The 22,031-nt window shown below is 47.9% G+C and overlaps 2 protein-coding genes across 3 annotated transcripts; one reads left to right on the top strand and one right to left on the bottom strand.

The window, feature by feature from the left end:
- The first annotated feature begins 1,192 nt into the window (after positions 1-1,192).
- On the top strand, positions 1,193-13,629 carry fam234b (family with sequence similarity 234 member B). The gene is made up of 13 exons (XM_066707332.1): positions 1,193-1,397; positions 2,911-3,423; positions 6,560-6,676; positions 7,871-8,050; positions 8,187-8,302; positions 8,529-8,679; positions 8,840-8,981; positions 9,127-9,276; positions 9,382-9,463; positions 9,575-9,739; positions 9,939-10,047; positions 11,818-12,026; positions 12,201-13,629. Exons 1-13 carry the CDS (start codon positions 1,361-1,363, stop codon positions 12,201-12,203), a joined length of 1,974 nt encoding a protein of 657 aa, XP_066563429.1. The 5' UTR covers positions 1,193-1,360; the 3' UTR covers positions 12,204-13,629.
- A 197-nt stretch (positions 13,630-13,826) lies between these two features.
- Positions 13,827-19,596, bottom strand: naga (N-acetylgalactosaminidase, alpha). Of its 2 annotated transcripts, none has more exons than XM_066707328.1 (8): positions 19,453-19,596; positions 17,635-17,792; positions 15,471-15,823; positions 15,288-15,382; positions 14,950-15,111; positions 14,679-14,876; positions 14,462-14,602; positions 13,827-14,365 (listed from the first exon to the last, which is right to left on the bottom strand). In XM_066707328.1, exons 2-8 carry the CDS (start codon positions 17,787-17,789, stop codon positions 14,150-14,152), a joined length of 1,320 nt encoding a protein of 439 aa, XP_066563425.1. In that variant the 5' UTR covers positions 17,790-17,792; positions 19,453-19,596; the 3' UTR covers positions 13,827-14,149. The 2 variants fall into 2 exon arrangements, with proteins under 2 accessions (XP_066563425.1, XP_066563426.1); XM_066707329.1 differs by having other exon boundaries at positions 19,466-19,596.
- Positions 19,597-22,031: the final 2,435 nt, after the last annotated feature.

The following is a 22,031-nucleotide window of genomic DNA, read 5'->3' as shown; positions in this document are numbered from 1 at the left end:
TTCACAAATGCTTTGCTGCATACCTCGGTTGTAACGAGTGGTTATTTCAGTCAAAGTTGCTCTTCTATCAGCTTGAATCAGTCGGCCCATTCTCCTCTGACCTCTAGCATCAACAAGGCATTTTCGCCCACAGGACTGCCGCATACTGGATGTTTTTCCCTTTTCACACCATTCTTTGTAAACCCTAGAAATGGTTGTGCGTGAAAATCCCAGTAACTGAGCAGATTGTGAAATACTCAGACCGGCCCGTCTGGCACCAACAACCATGCCACGCTCAAAATTGCTTAAACCACCTTTCTTTCCCATTCAGACATTCAGTTTGGAGTTCAGGAGATTGTCTTGACCAGGACCACACCCCTAAATGCATTGAAGCAACTGCCATGTGATTGGTTGGTTAGATAATTGCATTAATGAGAAATTGAACAGGTGTTCCTAATAATCCTTTAGGTGAGTGTATATGACATATGCAGTACAGTTTAACACAGTGAGCAGTACAGTGAGCAGTAGAGCACAGTGCAGTACGGCGAGCTGAGCATTACAGTGTTGTAAAGTCAGTGAGGGGTGCAGTACAGTGCACAATACAGTGAGCAGTGCAGTATAGTACAGTGAGAGGTGTAGTACAGTGCAATACAGTACAGTCAGTGGCACAGTGCAGTAAGCAGTGTAATATAGTACAGTGCAGTGCAGAGCAATATGCTACAGTTCAGTGAATTGAACAGTGCAGTACAGTACAGTGCAGAGTAGTATACTACAGTTCAGTATGGTGCAGTGAATTGAACAGTACAGTGCAGTGAGCAGTTTAATATACTACAATACAGTGCAGAGCAGTATATTACAGTGCAGTGAAGTGAACTGTGCAGTACAGTATAGTACAGTTCGGTACTGTACAGTGCAGTAAGCAGTGTAATACAGTACAGTGCAGTATAGTACAGTATGGTACAGATCAGTGAAGTGCAGTAGAGTCAGTGGTACAGGGAGTGCAGTGAGCAGTGCAATTGCTCCTGGGCAGAATGGGATGTGTGCTAAGGAAGTTTTATTATTTTTCATTATTTCTTACCATGTGTCACATTAATCCAGGACGACTCACGACTGTCACAAAATTCATACATTGAACAAAAAAAAGAAAAGAAAAACAATACACTTTACATTGGTTTTAACTGGGCAAAACAATCAGGCAGGTAAGTACCAAGGACAGGCCCTGGTCCGATTCCGGGGCAGAAACAACAGGAGGCGACGGTGGCGCTGGTGCTCGCAGTGCAGGAGCAGAGCGGCCCCGACACGCGTACAGCGCACGACTACACATCCCGGCAGGCGGCGCGGCGGCAGCCCGGCTCCGTGTCACACGCAGGACGGCGGTGCGATGGCAGCAGCGATATCCCGAGCCCTCAAACTGCCCGGTAAGGCCGTCAGTGCGCGCAGCATCCACCGCAGATCCGCGCAAATAACCGCTGCTTCCACACGCACAGCTTGCGGTCGTTTCCTGACGAGGGGGCCGCTCTGCAGTCAGCGTTATTGTGACGGCGTTGAGTGCAACATCATCAATATTATTGTTATTATTATTGTATTTTATTAGTATTATTGTATTTTATGTTTTTTTATTATTATTGTATTTTTAATTTGCTGGCGCATGATACTGTAACGGTCACTGAATAAACGCTGCGTCCATTCATTGGCTACGCAGTGCGGACCTCGGCGCTGTGTAATTGTCCATTTTGTTTTAACGGGTCTGTGTGCATGTTGCCCGCAGCGCTGTTTCTTTGCATCGCTGGCCGGTTATAGCGGAATTTGACCGGTTTTTCCAGTCAGGGTGTAAACGTGTCTGTTAATTGCGCAGTGCTGAGCTGAAGGCGTGAGCGAGGGACGCTGCTGTACTGCACTGTGCTGTACTGTACTGTACTTTACTGCACTGTGCTGTACTGTACTGTACTGTACTTTACTGCACTGTGCTGTACTGTACTGTACTGTACTTTACTGCACTGTGCTGTACTGTACTTTACTGCACTGTGCTGTACTGTACTTTACTGCACTGTGCTGTACTATACTGTACTTTACTGCACTGTGCTGTACTTTACTGCACTGTGCTGTACTGTACTTTACTGAACTGTGCTGTACTGTGCTGTACCGTACTGTGCTGTACTGTACTTTACTGCACTGTGCTGTACTGTACTGCACTGTGCTGTACTATACTGTACTTTACTGCACTGTGCTGTACTGTGCTGTACTGTACTGTGCTGTACTGTACTTTACTGCACTGTGCTGTACTGTACTTTACTGCACTGTGCTGTACTATACTGTACTTTACTGCACTGTGCTGTACTTTACTGCACTGTGCTGTACTGTACTGTACTGTGCTGTACTGCACTGTGCTGTACTGTACTTTACTGCACTGTGCTGTACTGTACTTTACTGCACTGTGCTGTACTGTACTGTACTTTACTGCACTGTACTGCACTGTGCTGTACTATACTGTACTTTACTGCACTGTTCTGTACTATACTGTACTTTACTGCACTGTTCTGTACTATACTGTACTGTACTATACTGTACTTTACTGCACTGTGCTGTACTGTAGTGTACTTTACTGCACTGTGCTGTACTATCCTGTACTCTACTGCACTGTGCTGTACTGTAGTGTACTTTACTGCACTGTGCTGTACTATCCTGTACTCTACTGCACTGTGCTGTATGAAACTGTACTACAATATACTGTACTATAATTAATAAACTATTCCTTACTATAATATACTATACTGTGCTGAACTATAGTTCTAGGCATCACCCTCTTCTTGTCCCTCTCTCTCTCTGTCAGTGTTAATGCATTGCAGTGTCCAGTCAGTCACCTGATCTACCATTATTACTGCATTAACCCCGCTCTCTCTCTCTTTCTGTCACCGCTCTCTCCCCCCCCAGGTAAGAAGGGCCCCGACCTGGGGGAGTACGACCCCCTGACCCAGGCGGACAGCGAGAGCGAGGAGGACGACCTGGTTCTGAACTACCCTAGAAACGGCCCTGGCGACAGCAGAGGTGGGCTCGGAGGGGCGGGGGGCGGAGACGCGGGAGCGGGTGGGAGGGTGGGGCGTGTGCGAACGAGGGAGGAGGAAGAGGAGGAAGAGGAGGAGGAGTGGAGAGGCCTGCAGCAGAAACAGAGGGACCCCAGGCTGTACCAGGTCAATGACCCGACTCAACGGCAGTACTGGGCCCAGAGGGAGCTGGATGGAGCCAACGCGGTCCTGGACGGTGGTCCTGGTGCTGATCCGGAGAGCAAGAGACGATCCGGCGCCGGGGCAGTGCGGACGGGGCTGTTCCTAGGGCCACTGCTCTGTGCTGTAGTCGTGGTCCTGCTGTGCGCCTTCCTCACTCCCTGCCAGCAGGGCGCAAAGGACAGGCAGAGCCGGTGGCAGAGGGAGCTGGGGCTGTCAGCTGGTGAGCATGTCCCTTAACACTGACTGACTGGACACTACAGCACATTAACACTGACTGACTGACTGGACACTACAGCACATTAACACTGACTGACTGGACACTACAGCACATTAACACTGACTGACTGACTGGACACTACAGTACATTAACACTGACTGACTGACTGGACACTACAGTACATTAACACTGACTAACTGGACACTACAGCACATTAACACTGACTGACTGACTGGACACTACAGCACAATAACACTGACTAACTGGACACTACAGCAAATTAACACTGACTGACTGACTGACTGGACACTACAGCACATTAACACTGACTGACTGGACACTACAGTACATTAACACTGACTGACTGGACACTACAGCACATTAACACTGACTGACTGGACACTACAGCACATTAACACTGACTGACTGACTGGACACTACAGTACATTAACACTGACTGACTGACTGGACACTACAGCACATTAACACTGACTGACTGGACACTACAGCACATTAACACTGACTGACTGACTGGACACTACAGCACATTAACACTGACTGACTGGACACTACAGCACATTAACACTGACTGACTGACTGGACACTACAGCACATTAACACTGACTGACTGGACACTACAGCACATTAACACTGACTGACTGACTGGACACTACAGCACATTAACACTGACTGACTGGACACTACAGTCCATTAACACTGACTGACTGACTGACTGGACACTACAGCACATTAACACTGACTGACTGACTGGACACTACAGTCCATTAACACTGACTGACTGACTGGACACTACAGCACATTAACTTTGACTGACTGGACACTACAGTCCATTAACACTGACTGACTGACTGGACACTACAGCACATTAACACTGACTGACTGACTGGACACTACAGCACATTAACACTGACTGACTGACTGGACACTACAGCACATTAACACTGACTGACTGGACACTACAGTCCATTAACACTGACTGACTGACTGGACACTACAGCACATTAACACTGACTGACTGGACACTACAGTCCATTAACACTGACTGACTGACTGGACACTACAGCACATTAACACTGACTGACTGGACACTACAGCACATTAACACTGACTGACTGACTGGACACTACAGCACATTAACACTGACTGACTGGACACTACAGCACATTAACACTGACTGACTGGACACTACAGCCCATTAACACTGACTGACTGACTGGCCACTACAGCACATTAACGCTGACTGACTGACTGGACACTACAGCCCATTAACACTGACTGACTGACTGGACACTACAGCACATTAACACTGACTGGACACTACAGCACATTAACACTGACGGACTGACTGGACACTACAGCACATTAACACTGACTGACTGACTGGACACTACAGCACATTAACACTGACTGACTGGACACTACAGCACATTAACACTGACTGACTGACTGGACACTACAGCACATTAACACTGACTGACTGACTGGACACTACAGCACATTAACTTTGACTGACTGGACACTACAGTCCATTAACACTGACTGACTGACTGGACACTACAGCACATTAACACTGACTGACTGACTGGACACTACAGCACATTAACACTGACTGACTGACTGGACACTACAGCACATTAACACTGACTGACTGGACACTACAGCACATTAACACTGACTGACTGACTGGACACTACAGCACATTAACACTGACTGACTGGACACTACAGCACATTAACACTGACTGACTGGACATTACAGCCCATTAACACTGACTGACTGACTGGCCACTACAGTCCATTAACACTGACTGACTGACTGACTGGACACTACAGCACATTAACACTGACTGACTGGACACTACAGTCCATTAACACTGACTGACTGACTGGACACTACAGCACATTAACACTGACTGACTGGACACTACAGCACATTAACACTGACTGACTGACTGGACACTACAGCACATTAACACTGACTGACTGGACACTACAGCACATTAACACTGACTGACTGGACACTACAGCCCATTAACACTGACTGACTGACTGGCCACTACAGCACATTAACGCTGACTGACTGACTGGACACTACAGCACATTAACACTGACTGACTGGACACTACAGCCCATTAACACTGACTGACTGACTGGCCACTACAGCACATTAACGCTGACTGACTGACTGGACACTACAGCCCATTAACACTGACTGACTGACTGGACACTACAGCACATTAACACTGACTGGACACTACAGCACATTAACACTGACGGACTGACTGGACACTACAGCACATTAACACTGACTGACTGACTGGACACTACAGCACATTAACACTGACTGACTGGACACTACAGCACATTAACACTGACTGACTGACTGGACACTACAGCACATTAACACTGACTGACTGGACACTACAGCACATTAACACTGACTGACTGGACACTACAGCCCATTAACACTGACTGACTGACTGGCCACTACAGTCCATTAACACTGACTGACTGACTGACTGGACACTACAGCACATTAACACTGACTGACTGGACACTACAGTCCATTAACACTGACTGACTGACTGGACACTACAGCACATTAACACTGACTGACTGGACACTACAGCACATTAACACTGACTGACTGACTGGACACTACAGCACATTAACACTGACTGACTGGACACTACAGCACATTAACACTGACTGACTGGACACTACAGCCCATTAACACTGACTGACTGACTGGCCACTACAGCACATTAACGCTGACTGACTGACTGGACACTACAGCACATTAACACTGACTGACTGGACACTACAGCCCATTAACACTGACTGACTGACTGGCCACTACAGCACATTAACGCTGACTGACTGACTGGACACTACAGCCCATTAACACTGACTGACTGACTGGACACTACAGCACATTAACACTGACTGGACACTACAGCACATTAACACTGACGGACTGACTGGACACTACAGCACATTAACACTGACTGACTGACTGGACACTACAGCACATTAACACTGACTGACTGGACACTACAGCACATTAACACTGACCTCATAGTAATAACTAATAATAAATATTGTGATTGTCTCTACAGCTGTGGCGTCTCACCCTCTGGCATTGTGGGATGTGGACAATGATACTATTGCTGATATGATTGTGGGCGTCACCCAGCCAGCCAATCACAGCACCGGATCCCAAGGAAGTGGCAAAGGTAACAGGAGGCATAAGGAACTGTCCAGTCAGTCAGTGTTAATGTGCTGTAGTGTCCAGTCAGTCAGTGTTAATGTGCTGTAGTGTCCAGTCAGTCAGTGTTAATGTGCTGTAGTGTCCAGTCAGTCAGTCAGTGTTAATGTGCTGTAGTGTCCAGTCAGTCAGTGTTAATGTGCTGTAGTGTCCAGTCAGTCAGTGTTAATGTGCTGTAGTGTCCAGTCAGTCAGTGTTAATGTGCTGTAGTGTCCAGTTACTACGCTGTGAAGGACTGAAATCCTGCAGCGCCCGCAAGGTCCCCCTGCTCAAGAAAGCACATGTACAGGCCCGTCTGAAGTTTGCCAATGAACATCTGAATGATTCAGAGGAGAACTGGGTGAAAGTGTTGTCGTCAGATGAGACCAAAATCGAGCTCTTTGGCATCAACTCAACTCGCTGTGTTTGGAGGAGGAGGAATGACCCCAAGAACACCATCCCCACCGTCAAACATGGAGGTGGAAACATTATGCTTTGGGGTGTTTTTCTGCTAAGGGGACAGGACAACTGCACCGCATCAAAGGGACGATGGACGGGGCCATGTACCGTCAAATCTTGGGTGAGAACCTCCTTCCCTCAGCCAGGGCATTGAAAATGGGTCGTGGATGGTATTCCAGCATGACAAAGACCCAAAACACACAGCCAAGGCAACAAAGGAGTGGCTCAAGAAGAAGCACATTAAGGTCCTGGAGTGGCCTAGCCAGTCTCCAGACCTTAATCCCATAGAAAATCTGTGGAGGGAGCTGAAGGTTCGAGTTGCCAAACGTCGGCCTTGAAACCTTAATGACTTGGAGAGGATCTGCAAAGAGGAGTGGGACAAAATCCCTCCTGAGATGTGTGCAAACCTGGTGGCCAACTACAAGAAACATCTGACCTCTGTGATTGCCAACAAGGGTTTTGCCACCAAGTACTAAGTCGAAGGGGTCAAATACTTATTTCCCTCATTAACATGCAAATCAATTTATAACTTTTTTGAAATGCGTTTTTCTGGATTTTTGTATCCTGTATCCTGTATCACTGTTAAAATACACCTACCATTAAAATTATAGACTGATCATTTCTTTGTCAGTGGGCAAACGTACAAAATCAGCAGGGGATCAAAAACTTTTTTCCCTCACTGTATATGTACTATCTTAATACTCCCTCTCTCTCTCTCTTTCAGTGTTCAGTGTGGTGGCGCTCTCCTCAGTGGGGGGGGTGACAGTGTGGACGGCCATGGTTCCAGAACCAGTCCTGTGGGTCCAGTGTGGGCTGGGGGGTGCGGTGCCAGGTGGCCCGGTTCGGCTGCCCATGTGTCTGTCCATCGGCTCGACCCGAGTCTCTGCCCTCAACTACAGCACTGGTACTGACCCGACCATCACAGTTTCAGTCAGTGTGTCAGTCAGTCAGTCAGTCAGTGTGTCAATTAGTGTGTTAGTCAGTCATCATGGTAGTCTTGTGTTTGTGGACCGACTGCTATTCCTGTCCCTCTCTCGCAGGGTCAGTGCTGTGGTCCGTCTCCCCAGGGGAGGTGGTCTCCCCAGCCATTGCTCTGCCGGACCTGACCGGCGATGCCGTGTCCGACCTCCTCATCGCTACTCTACCTGCCGACCAGGTACCTCATTAAACAATCAACTCCATCGCCAATTACCCAATTAAGTGTGTGCACGGTCGATTGTTTGGGGTCCTTATGTTATACTATACATATTCACTATTATAAGTGTGTCTCTCTCGGCCTGTCTCTCTCTGTCTCTCTCTCTCTGTTGGTCCTTGATCTTTTTTGTGTGTGTGTGTGTGTGTCTCTCTCTCCGTCTCTTTATCTCTTTGTCTTTCCTTCTCAGGTTTCTGACCTCTCTCTCCTCCTCCTCTCTGGAGCTTCCGGCTCTCGCATTGGTCGCCCCGTGACCTTTAACCTGACAGCACAAGGGAAACTGATTGGCCCAGAGCTGCATTTGACCAAAGTTGGCGCCCACTACATCCTGTTTGGCCTGGGTGAGAGATGTCACCTCCCTCTGTCTCTCTCTCTCTCTCTCTCTGTATCTCCCTCTATTTCTTTTTGTACATATCTCGTTTTCTGTCTTTCTGATCAAATGCTTTATATTTTGATCTAACATGATGATGTAATTTAGTTTTGTTTATTTTTTCTGTTCAGGTACTGTGGAGGCCGCCTCTCTGAAAGATATTTACATTCAGGCAAGTGGGAGGCCGCCCTTGCCCCGCTCCCTGCGTCAGAAGGACCCCAGCTGGGAGCGACTGAGGACCGCCAATTCTTCCACTCTCATTCACATTTCCAGGTATACTGATGCACTGTGCTGTGACACACTGACACACTCTATTGACATACACTATAACCTTGTGACACACTGTGCTGTCCACCAGTGCGTCAGTGATGTATATGTTTTAACCATCTCCCTCTCTCTCTCTCTCTCTCTCTCTCAGTGGCAGTGTGCAGGTGGATTTCCTGCTCCCCCTGGTGGTGGGCTCAGTAAACTGCAGTGACTGGGCGCTGGTGTGCGGTGGGGGGCTCTCTGTGCTGGGTGGGGGCGATGCCCACACGGTCTGGAGCATCAGAACCCTCCCTTTACACAGGTGAGAGAGAGGGGGAGCGAGAGGGAGCTTTGCATTTCAGTAGGAGCTCCGATTTAAATGTAAATGTTACGCTGTCTCAATGTCCCCTTCTCTGTCTCTGTCCAGTCGTCCCGTCCCAGGCCACTTCAATGGGGACATGACCCTTGACCTCCTGGTCCAGTCGTCGCCCTTCCCCCGGGTCAGGAAGGTGAGAGGCAGGGAAAGGGTTAACGCTGGCAGCCCTCCCTCTTCCTCAATTAACTAATTAGCTAATTGAGTTCACAATACCCTCCACGGTAACAGAATCGTCTGCTAACAGGTGCAGGTGATTGACGGCTCTACGGGGCGGAGCCTGTGGGAGGCGGAGTTCAGCTGCTCTCTCCCGGAGTTGGAGGGCGTGGCTGTCAGGACCTCCACTGGCCAATCCGCGTTCCTCTTCTGGGCCGGGGAGCTGCGGCCCACAAGCAACGTCAGCAAGGCAACCGTGAGTTGATACGCCGGCCGACTGACACACCGACACGCCAGCTGACTGACTAACACAACGACTGAATGACTGACACTCCGACACACTGACTGACATGCCAACTGACACACCAACACGCTGGCCAACTGACTGACATGCCAACTGACTGACTGACACACCGACACGCCGACTTACTGTTTAGTGTCTATTAATTACCCAGGTGTCCCCAGGCGCCCCGGTCTCCCACAGGCTGTACCTGCTGCACCCAACCTATCCCACAATCCTCCTGCAGCTCACTGAGACCACGGACACTCCTCTCACTTTGGCAGGTCTGTGTGTGTGAGCAAGTGTTTCTGTGTGTCCCTCTCTCTCTCTCACTGTGTCCTTCTGTCCCTCTCTCTCTCTCTCACTGTGTCCTTCTGTCCCTCTCTCTCTTTCACTGTGTCTTTCTATCTACTGTCTCTCTCTCACTGTGTCCTGTCCCTCTCTCTCACTGTGTCCTTCTGTCCCTCTCTCTCTCTCACTGTGTCCTTCTGTCCCTCTCACTGTGTCCTTCTGTCCCTCCCTCTCTCTCTGTCTCTCTCTCTCTCTCTCTCTCTCTCTCTCTCACTGTGTCCTTCTGTCTGACTATCTCTCTCTCACTGTGTCCTTCTGTCCCTCTCTCTCTCTCAGTGTCCATCTATCTACTGTCTCTCCCTCCCACTGTGTCCTTCTGTCTAATGTCTCTCTCACTGTGTCCTGTCCCTCTCTCTCACTGTGTCCTTCTGTCCCTCTCTCTCTCTCTCTCTCTCTCACTGTGTCCTTCTATCTACTGTCTCTCCCTCCCACTGTGTCCTTCTGTCCCTCTCTCCCTCCCACTGTGTCCTTCTGTCTGACTGTCAATTCAATTCAATTCAAGGGTGCTTTATTGGCATGACAAACAGTTTCGTAGTGTTGCCAAAGCAGTTGATATTATATACATACATTGAAAAATAATAAAAGGTAAAAAAAAAAATGAAACAGTAACATTATAATTTATAAATAAAATCTTAATAGACATGTACATTTACTTTATTTATAGTTATCAGGTTACAGCTGGTGCTCATGTATGTTTTCACAGTGAGCCCCTCAGGCTGTGGCAGGCGGCTACATATTGGGCGGCCAGGGGGGCTGTGTGTCCCTCCCCCAGGAGGATAGCTATTTTTTTTTCATTTATCAATTCAGAGAATGATTTTGTAATATTTATGAATTTATTAAAGAATGTGTCCCTTAATTTGGCATATTTATTGCAGTGGAGGAGGAAGTGCATCTCTGTCTCGACCTCTCCTGTCTCCTCTCTGGGCAGCCAGCTCTGCCTGTGTCGGCCCGTCTCTATGGGCAGGCTGTGGTCACTGAGCCTGTACTGGGTCAGGATCCGTCTCTGCTTCGTATCTCTGACAGTGAAGAGATACTCTGCCAGGGTGTTTTCTCTGTTTAGGGCCCGATAGCAATCCAGTTTACTTTGGGATTTGGTTTCATTGTTCCAATGTTCCAGATAAGAGGTTTTGGTTATCTTGATGATTTGGTTGACTCTAATTGGGGGCAGGTAAGCAGTGCTGACCTGAAGCTGGTCTCTGTTCACAGTCTTAGCGGGGGTCAGTGCCGTGAGCTTCAGGGCCAGCTGACTCAGGGGCCTCTTTTCAGGGCTGAACTCTTGGGTTTGGAGGACCTTGTACTGCAGTGAGTCTGACTCACTTTTCTTCAGGTGCACCAGAATTGCAGTGCTCTTTTCTTTATATTAATGAGGGTTGGGAAGCGGCCTAATTCTGCCCTGCATGCGTGGTTTGGTGTGTTCCTGTGCACCTGCAGTATGTTTTTATAGAGTTCAGCATGCAGCATGCATGAGACTGTCTCTCTCTCACTGTGTCCTTCTGTCCCTCTCTCTTTCTCAGTGTCCATCTATCTACTGTCTCTCCCTCCCACTGTGTCCTTCTGTCCCTCTCTCTCTCTCACTGTGTCCTTCTGTCTGACTGTCCCTCTCTCTCTCTCACTGTGTCCTTCTGTCCCTCTCTCTCTCTCTCACTGTGTCCTTCTGTCTGACTGTCTCTCTCTCTCACTCACTGTGTCTGTCTGTCCCTCAGTCAGCTATGTGGGCCAGAGGGAAGATGCCTTCTACATGATGGTGGCGTCTCGGCCTGTTCCAGGCCTGACTCCTGCTGCTCAGGTAGTGAGCGGGCTGGGCCTGAGGGGGGCTGTGGCGGGAGGGACGCCGGTGTGGCTGGGGCCCCCACAGCCCGGGTCCTTCGAGGTCAACAAGTTCTACAAGGGACTGAGCTTCGTACAGAATCAGGTACAGAGGGAGGGAGAGAGGGAGAGGGGCAGGTGGGGTGGAGAGAGGGAGAGGTGAGAGAGAGACAGCAGAGACGCAGGGAGGGAGAGGGGAGAAATTAATGAGGCAAGAGGGGGGGGAGAGAAGGAGACTAAAAGGAAAAAGAAAGATTGACACTTTTTTTTCCACCTTCAGTGAATGGCCGCTGCTGATTGGTCCATCGCTATACAAACAGCAGGATCTGATTGGCTGGAGGGTGTTTGTGTATGTATGAAAATGAGTGGAGGAGGCGGGGCCACCTCAGGACTGGCGATTCCATGGCAGCAGCAGGGCTGTGTGCGCTGAGGGCCTGGGAGCTCCGTCTTGTTTGTTTTGTCAATTAAGGTCATTAAGAATTTCTAACTGTCCCCCAGATTCATCATCCAGGTGGGAAAAGTCAGGAGACTGTGTAAATGTACACTGCGCACACGCTACACACATGCCACACACACAGTACATGCTGCACACTTTACTCACACAGTTGATACGATACGGTACACCAGGTAAAACGCACAGTAAACGCACACACCACACACACAGTAAACGCACACACCACACGCACAGTAAATGCACACACCACACTACAATACACAGATAAAGTACACTCAGCAGACGCAATACAATTCCCTTTGCACACTGCACGTGTTACACACACATTGAACACACTGAACACCACTCCCCTCTATACAAGGGAGCATAGTGTCCGGCGTGTAAACCTGCGTGGGGACGGCGGTCTCTGGGCATAGTGCGCTTCATGCTCTGCTGGGTACGAGTGGACTGGACTGTGTCAATGTACCTACACAGTGTTTCAATTATGAAGATGACAACAGATGAACATTGTTTATCTCATTATTATTATTATTATTATTATTATTGTGATTATTAATTATCTTCATATTCTTACTAACTTATTTGACTTGCCTCCTTGAAAAGGGAACTGGGAAAAGTATTGATCTGTGGTGTAAATATTGGTGCTGCTGTACAGTATTTATTGATCTCTCTGTACTGTGGGAGGGGACTTTTTTTGTGTAAATAGAAATATGAAATACAGTAATAGGCTGCTACTGTACTGTAGCTCAGCAGGGCTGGAGACCCTGCCTGCTGTGTCGTATTTATTGCCTGTTTATGGGTGTACGGTCAATGGTTGTGTGTTTATATAAGAGCAACTCAGTGTTAGACTTTAGATTGCTTTTAAATCTCTAGCATTCAGTAATTAACCCGGGATTAATGAAGGTCTGAATCTCAAATCTCCTGCTTTCAAGGATTCAATTGTATTCCTTAACTGAAAGTGACAATTAACCAATTGTGTATTCATGTTTATTAAATGTTTTCCAACTCCTAAAAGAATAATAATCCTGGTTTCCTGGAATCTCTTCCCTGACCTTTTCAAAGTGGAACTCCCAATTAAGAAATTACTAATTAGCACAATTAATTGGGTAAGGGAGATGGTATGTGGATGGGGGGCTGGTAGGGAAGGGAAGGGAGAGTGTGTGTGTGTGAATCTGTATGTAATGCCTGTTGTGTAAATATTGAGGGAGTGTCACTCTTCTCTTCACCCAGAATAAACTCTGTCCCGTCTGATGCAGCACGAGTCTGACTGGTGCTTGTCCTGGTTGTGTTATTGCTATGAAGTGTATCGGTCTCTGTGTGTCTCTCTCTCCATCTTCCTGAGTGTGTGTTACTGCCGTGTCTCTTGCTCCGTATTTCTCCCCCAACTCTCACTCTCCCTCTCCCTCGTCTCCATTAAGAGGACACAAACACACACTCACAACAACAACAAAATAAGTTCTGATGTGGTTCAAAACAATCAATTTAATAATGAATACCCAGTAAACCACACCCTCAGGCAGAGAACCCGTTTCAAAAGAGGTGTTTTAACATCACAATTTAATATAAAATAATAATAAAAACAATTTATATCCTTATGGTTACAAATCAGCCCTTAAGGTGTAAACATTCTCCCCGGAAAACAAACAAAATTCCCTGATTTGAAATTGAAAGCCAGACTGATCGATTGGCCAGGCCTGATCAAGGCCACAATTGGCAGCTCGGACGATTGATTAGTTACCCTGGCTATTAAAAAAAACAGAAACAATAAAACACAGTTAAAGGAGGAAGGGTGGAGGCTGGGGGTGGTTTTGGGGGCGGAGTCTGTATTTGCGCCTGAAGTTTGGGTACACCCCCCCCAGGTCCTGCTCCTCACCCAGGAGCTTGGCAGGGTAGATGTACCACATGACCACTCCGCTGGGGTTGATGGACACGGTGAAGGGCACGGACTCTGAGAGAGAGGGGACTGACTGACTAGAGAAGAGATCATAGGCCTGAGAGAGAGAGAGAGAGAGAGAGGGTTAATGCATTCACTATAGAGATCTTAGTAAACAGTAAAACAGTGCAGTCAGTGCGTCAGTCAGTCACACCTGGTAGTGTCCAGCGGTGTAGTTCAGTTGGCCCAGCGTTGTTTTATAGCGGTACGGCATGTCTGTCCGGCGGCTGAAGAAGACGAGAGCACTGGCCCCCTGCGACAGCGGCCGCCAGAACACCTCCACTCCACTCTTCTCCTGAGAGGGGGAAAGAGAGAGGTTAAAACAGACACACGCTGAGCACGACTAAAGGTGGTGTTGTCATTATGGTCACCTTCACGATCCTCCGCCCCTGCGTGCCCAGCGGGTCCTGATTGACGGCTATGATGGCCTTGTTCTGCAGGATGGCTCGGGCCTCGGGGCTCAGAGTCCGGAGGTCGTTGGACATGAAGAGGGGCGCGGCCATGATGGCCCACAGAGCCATCTGAGAGCGGGACTGGTCCACACTGAGGCCGAAGTCACCGAGCACCAGCTGAGGGGGAGAGGGAGAGTCAGTGCCGTACAGACAGACACACACAGACACACACAGACAGAGCGAGACAGACCATGTCCGGGTCGTTCCAGCGCCCAGGGCCGGCCGCGGGCTGCAGGACATCCTGATTGTCCGAGAACCAGTCGATGATGGACAACACGCTGCTCCAGGAGTCCTCAATGTCATCATAGTTACGCCACAGGTTACAGATCTCACCCAGCTGAGTGTAGTTCACCTGGAGGGGGAGAGAGAGAGAGAGAGAGTATCTGTCAGGGCTGTGGCCTCACTGAAGTCACTCAGTCCTGCCAAGCCAGATTCTATTAATCTCAATTTGTATTGCATAGAATTGGGGGAAAGAGACAGATGCCGAGATGGTGACAGGCAGTGGCGACACCCAATGAGACACCTCACCTTGGGGGGCAGCCCTCCCTGGTAGGCGGGCCAGCTGCAGGAGTAGCCAATGGGGCGGCCCGTTTCGTTGAGGGCCTTGGACATGAGTGGGTAGCCTATCAGAGAGCAGGAGAGAGCTGTCAATCACACAACACAGGGTCCAGAGCCTGCAGTTTTAAACACTGGCCTTGTTAAAAACCTCACCCTGCTCCTGCTCGGTGCTGTTGGAGTAGCAGCCATCCAGCTTCAGCATGTCCACCCCCCACTGCGCGAAGGTCTGCGCGTCCGTCTGCACGCGGTCCAGCGTGGTGCCCGGGTACCCGCCGCACGTGTGGGTGCCCAGGTCGGCATAGATGCCCAGCTTCAGCCCCCTCTGGTGGACGTACTGCGCCAGCGCCGCCATGCCTGCCGGGAAGCGCCGGGGGTCCGGCTGCAGCCGCCCGTCCGCGTCCCGGTCCATTGAGGACCAGCAGTCGTCCACGTTGACATAGACGTAGCCCAGCTCTCGCCAGCCGTCCTCCGCCAACCGGTCCGCCATGGCCATGAAGAGCCGCTCGCTGGGGGAGAGGGGAGTTACTGCTGGGTGGGAACCACTCTACACTGAGAGAGACTTGATTGACACACAGACACACTGACACACTGAGCGACAGACGCACTGAGCGACAGACAGACATACTGAGTGACAGACAGACACACTGACATACTGAGTGACAGACACACTGAGCGACAGACAGACATACTGAGTGACAGACAGACACACTGACATACTGAGTGACAGACACACTGAGCGACAGACAGACATACTGAGTGACAGACAGACACACTGACATACTGAGTGACAGACACACTGAGCGACAGACAGACATACTGAGTGACAGACAGACACACTGACATACTGAGTGACAGACGCACTGAGCAACAGACAGACATACTGAGTGACAGACAGACACACTGACATACTGAGTGACAGACACACTGAGCGACAGACAGACATACTGAGTGACAGACAGACACACTGACATACTGAGTGACAGACACACTGAGCGACAGACAGACATACTGAGTGACAGACAGACACACTGACATACTGAGTGACAGACACACTGAGCGACAGACAGACATACTGAGTGACAGACAGACACACTGACATACTGAGTGACAGACACACTGAGCGACAGACAGACATACTGAGTGACAGACAGACACACTGACATACTGAGTGACAGACGCACTGAGCAACAGACAGACATACTGAGTGACAGACAGACACACTGACATACTGAGTGACAGACACACTGAGCGACAGACAGACATACTGAGTGACAGACAGACACACTGACATACTGAGTGACAGACACACTGAGCGACAGACAGACATACTGAGTGACAGACAGACACACTGACATACTGAGTGACAGACGCACTGAGCAACAGACAGACATACTGAGTGACAGACAGACACACTGACATACTGAGTGACAGACACACTGAGCGACAGACAGACATACTGAGTGACAGACAGACACACTGACATACTGAGTGACAGACACACTGAGCGACAGACAGACATACTGAGTGACAGACAGACACACTGACATACTGAGTGACAGACACTGAGCGACAGACAGACATACTGAGTGACAGACAGACACACTGACATACTGAGTGACAGACGCACTGAGCGACAGACAGACATACTGAGTGACAGACAGACACACTGACATACTGAGTGACAGACACACTGAGCGACAGACAGACATACTGAGTGACAGACAGACACACTGACATACTGAGTGACAGACGCACTGAGCAACAGACAGACATACTGAGTGACAGACAGACACACTGACATACTGAGTGACAGACACACTGAGCGACAGACAGACATACTGAGTGACAGACAGACACACTGACATACTGAGTGACAGACACACTGAGCGACAGACAGACATACTGAGTGACAGACAGACACACTGACATACTGAGTGACAGACGCACTGAGCGACAGACAGACATACTGAGTGACAGACAGACACACTGACATACTGAGTGACAGACACACTGAGCGACAGACAGACATACTGAGTGACAGACAGACACACTGACATACTGAGTGACAGACACACTGAGCGACAGACAGACATACTGAGTGACAGACAGACACACTGACATACTGAGTGACAGACACACTGAGCGACAGACAGACATACTGAGTGACAGACAGACACACTGACATACTGAGTGACAGACACACTGAGCGACAGACAGACATACTGAGTGACAGACAGACACACTGACATACTGAGTGACAGACACACTGAGCGACATACAGGCGGACAGACACCCATTGACACCGAGTACTCGGTACCTGATGCAGTTCTTCGGGTCGGAGTCGCAGTCGATGTCGCAGCGGTACCGCTCCCACGCCAGCCAGCCCATGGGCGGCGTCCTCATCAGCCCGTTGTCCAGCGCAGACGCGCCTGCGCACAAGACCAGCACCAAACCCATAACACGGGACTCCATCGCCTGAGAGAGACAGACAGAGAGACAGAGACAGACAGAGAGACAGAGACAGACAGAGAGGGGCCGGTGGGTGATACAGACCGGTACTGTCACAGTGCACACTGTACTCTATTGCCCTGCGCTGCGCTGCTCTGTGTGCCTGTTGCACTTTGCCCGTGTTTACAGCTCCGCTCCGCGCCGGGTTAGTGCAGCGGTGGCTCTGGGGTTTCATGTCGTGTGTGTGTGTAACAGTGTGTGTGTAACAGTGTGTGTGTGTGTGTGTGTGTAACAGTGTGTGTGTGTGTAACAGTGTGTGTGTGTGTAACAGTGTGTGTGTGTGTGTGTGTGTAACAGTGTGTGTGTGTGTGTGTGTGTAACAGTGTGTGTGTAACAGTGTGTGTGTGTGTAACAGTGTATGTGTAACAGTGTGTGTGTGTGTGTGTATCTGTGTGTGTGTGTGTGTGTGTGTATCTGTGTGTGTGTGTGTGTTTGTGTGACAGTGTGTATGTGTGTGTAACAGTGTATGTGTGTGTAACAGTGTGTGTGTGTGTGTGTGTGTAACAGTGTGTGTGTGTGTGTGTTTGTGTGACAGTGTGTATGTGTGTGTAACAGTGTGTGTGTGTGTGTGTGTGTAACAGTGTGTGTGTATGTGTGTGTAACAGTGTATGTGTGTATGTAACAGTGTATGTGTGTATGTAACAGTGTGTGTGTGTGTGTGTGTAACAGTGTGTGTGTGTGTGTGTGTGTATCTGTGTGTGTGTAACAGTGTGTGTGTGTGTGTGTGTTTGTGTGACAGTGTGTATGTGTGTGTAACAGTGTATGTGTGTGTAACAGTGTGTGTGTGTGTGTGTGTAACAGTGTGTGTGTGTGTGTGTGTGTATCTGTGTGTGTGTAACAGTGTGTGTGTGTGTGTGTGTTTGTGTGACAGTGTGTATGTGTGTGTAACAGTGTATGTGTGTGTAACAGTGTGTGTGTGTGTGTGTGTAACAGTGTATGTGTGTGTAACAGTGTGTGTGTGTGTGTGTGTGTAACAGTGTGTGTGTATGTGTGTGTAACAGTGTATGTGTGTATGTAACAGTGTGTGTGTGTGTAACAGTGTATGTGTGTATGTAACAGTGTGTGTGTGTGTGTGTGTAACAGTGTGTGTGTGTGTGTGTGTGTATCTGTGTGTGTGTAACAGTGTGTGTGTGTGTGTGTGTTTGTGTGACAGTGTGTATGTGTGTGTAACAGTGTATGTGTGTGTAACAGTGTGTGTGTGTGTGTGTGTAACAGTGTGTGTGTGTGTGTGTGTGTATCTGTGTGTGTGTAACAGTGTGTGTGTGTGTGTGTGTTTGTGTGACAGTGTGTATGTGTGTGTAACAGTGTATGTGTGTGTAACAGTGTGTGTGTGTGTGTGTGTGTGTGTAACAGTGTGTGTGTGTGTGTAACAGTGTGTGTGTATGTGTGTGTAACAGTGTATGTGTGTATGTAACAGTGTGTGTGTGTGTAACAGTGTATGTGTGTATGTAACAGTGTGTGTGTGTGTGTGTGTAACAGTGTATGTGTGTGTAACAGTGTATGTGTGTGTAACAGTGTATGTGTGTGTGAATGGACACGTCAAACACATGACGTGAAACCGCGATTCCTCTCTTCTCCCGGCGCGGCCATGGAGAAGCGACACTGCAGCCGCTGCACAGGGACTCACCCGGGACACTCACTGCTGTCTCCGGCGTGCGTGTCCGTGTGTCCCTCTGTCCCGCTGTCCCGCTGTCCCTCTCCGCCTGCCTCTCTCTGTGTCCCGCCGCAGTGCTGTGCGTCCGGCTGTCACATGACCGGAGTTAAACTAGTCATGTGAGTCTCCTGTAATCACCTGACACACAGACAGCTTAAATTACAGCTCAGTCAATATCGTCCTGGATGTAAGACTATATAAATAAAGCAGTCGTTATAATTAAAACCGCACATTATTAGTTTTATTATTATTATCATGAATGGGTGGAGAAGCTGAAAGAATAAAAAAGTTGTAAATCAGTAAGTATTAATTGTATAACTCATAATTGCACATATATTTGCACTCAAATTCATATTCAAAAGGACCTTTATTCGCATGACACGTTAGCCAAAGCGCTTACAGACGCAGCACAAGGAACAGGATAATTGCAGTAGAAAATACAGTCCAAGCAAAAAGTGAAAAAGCTTGACAGATTGTACGTCTCTTTCCGTCCCTCCGCCTCCCCTGGTGGACACTGTGCAGAACTGCAGCTCCTCGCATCCAGTCCGACTCTGGCGCCCCCTGGCGGATGGGCGCTGCAGCTCCTGTAATAGACTCAGGGAATGTCACTATAAGCCCTGTACTACTAGACATGTGTTCTGTATATAAATATGCAGCCAGAATAGACTTTTATGATGATGATGATTATTATTAGGGACAGCAAAGTGTACAGTGGTCTACCACAGGGACGGCTCCAGACATTTCTCACAGATGGTGCAATGGGGTGTTTTGTCACTGAATGTAGGTGCTTGGCGATCTGCATCAAATCTGTGTAAACATGCAGTCAAGTTGAAGGTTCAATTTACTATACTTACAGTACAAAAATGAAGCATTGCATTTAGTTAACCTAGTGTAGCACTGGACTACAGGAGGCCTATCAACAGAGATTTGCATTTGGTCAACATCTCATAGGCCTACTGATCACAACAAACACTGCATATGGAAATACGTGCATTTGGCCTAATCTATAGGCTATTCATATCAATCTATGCCAATAAAAGCCAGCTGGCCACCATTTCTAAAACCCAAAATAAAAAATGATGTGTGCAGTGACACATAGGCCTATGAATGAAGGACATCCATTCAATACAGGACAATCAGTCTGCTGTTATGGTTGACAGCGAAGGCATTGATTATCTTCTGGACATCCAGTTCACATATCTGTAGTAGGTTTACATGAAGTTGTTGCACTGTATGTAGAGTACAGTATTGCTGGAAGTGTTTTTAACTCGTGCCTGTTCAGTAGTAGCTGTGCATAATTGTTTATTTTGTATTTTCGTTATGAATAGAAAGAACAAATGGGTTCCGTTGATGGGCTTTTCAATTTGTTATTATGTGAGTTAATAGTACAACAGGTAACATCACATGTAAGTGGACCTGTTTACATTTCTGTAGGATGTGCAGTTTCTTTACTTTATATTAAGGCCGTTGGTTGTACTGTACTGAGGGTTTGATTATAAGCGCCATCTACTGTATTTAATCTAAAGTCATTTATCTAATAATCTATACCCAAGAGATTTGGGGTTATTAAAACTCTTTTTTTCTACTACCAACCATAAACACCGCATACCACCACAACCTTAAATTGTTCCCCTCACTCACTTTCAACCATTACGTGTCGCCTATGCTTTTGAATGTCCATTTACACAGGGATCTAGACCAGGGGCATTACTTTGCAGTCAAATGCAGCTATGTTAAGGGAGCGCTATTGGACAGAATAAAGAATAGAGACACCCATACACAACAAACACCGATGAGTAAGTCAGAAGACGAAGCATAGTTTAAATTTTAAATATTTGTACAATTCTTAGCCTCGCATCCCTGGTCTACCATAGTACAACATGTTGTAAAGCATGTGCTTTCTTACCTTATCTCATTCACACATATTAATTTATAACAGAATGATTTGAAATGCCTTGGATATAAGGGTGAAATGTTCAGAAAACCCTTGATAGCCAATCAGCCGTGAGGATTTACAAGCACTTTGGAGTCTCAACCTTTGCCTATGATTCCATAGTAACCAACACTTTACATTGACATTAAACTGCATCAAAACAAAGTGAATGATCAGAAATGTCCCCAACAACACATTTTTGTTCTCTTCAACACTGTTATATCCAACTGACTGACTGACACACTGACTGACTCACTGACACACCGACTGATACACTGACTGTGCAGTACAGCGTAATATACTGTAGTGTTGTATGATACAGTGTAGTGTCTTATACTGTACTGCAGTGTAGCACAAATAACTAATGTCTACTTACATATTATGTGACCCAAATAATACTAATTTTGAAATTAAAGTAAAAGGTACATATACTACTACTAACCTAAAAAACACTATTAATGTTATTATAATTACTACATTATCTGTCTTGTGAAATCTTTGTCAATGGAATGAAGAGGAAGAAGTAAATCTCCCTGGATAAGGGCGTCTGCTAATAATAATAATAAAGAAGAAGAAGACGAATTCGAGGTCCATGGCGTTTCAGATGTGGTTTGAGTGA

This window comes from Amia ocellicauda, chromosome 6, assembly GCF_036373705.1.
Source record: "Amia ocellicauda isolate fAmiCal2 chromosome 6, fAmiCal2.hap1, whole genome shotgun sequence".
NCBI lineage: Eukaryota > Metazoa > Chordata > Actinopteri > Amiiformes > Amiidae > Amia > Amia ocellicauda.
Note: the sequence above shows the minus strand (reverse complement) of the source record. Positions and strands in the feature narration are given on the sequence as shown.

Excerpts from the sequence above, each read along its gene's own strand:
- fam234b (XM_066707332.1), top strand. The coding sequence starts at position 1,361 with ATGGCAGCAGCGATATCCCGAGCCCTCAAACTGCCCG. Across the intron at positions 8,051-8,186 it reads TGCCCTCAACTACAGCACTG|GGTCAGTGCTGTGGTCCGTC; the intron begins GTACTGACCCGA and ends CCTCTCTCGCAG. Across the intron at positions 8,680-8,839 it reads CTACATCCTGTTTGGCCTGG|GTACTGTGGAGGCCGCCTCT; the intron begins GTGAGAGATGTC and ends TTTTCTGTTCAG.
- naga (XM_066707328.1), bottom strand. The coding sequence starts at position 17,789 with ATGGAGTCCCGTGTTATGGGTTTGGTGCTGGTCTTGTGCGCAGGCGCG. Across the intron at positions 15,112-15,287 it reads AGGGAGGGCTGCCCCCCAAG|GTGAACTACACTCAGCTGGG; the intron begins GTGAGGTGTCTC and ends CTCCCCCTCCAG. Across the intron at positions 14,877-14,949 it reads GCTGGAACGACCCGGACATG|CTGGTGCTCGGTGACTTCGG; the intron begins GTCTGTCTCGCT and ends TCTCCCCCTCAG.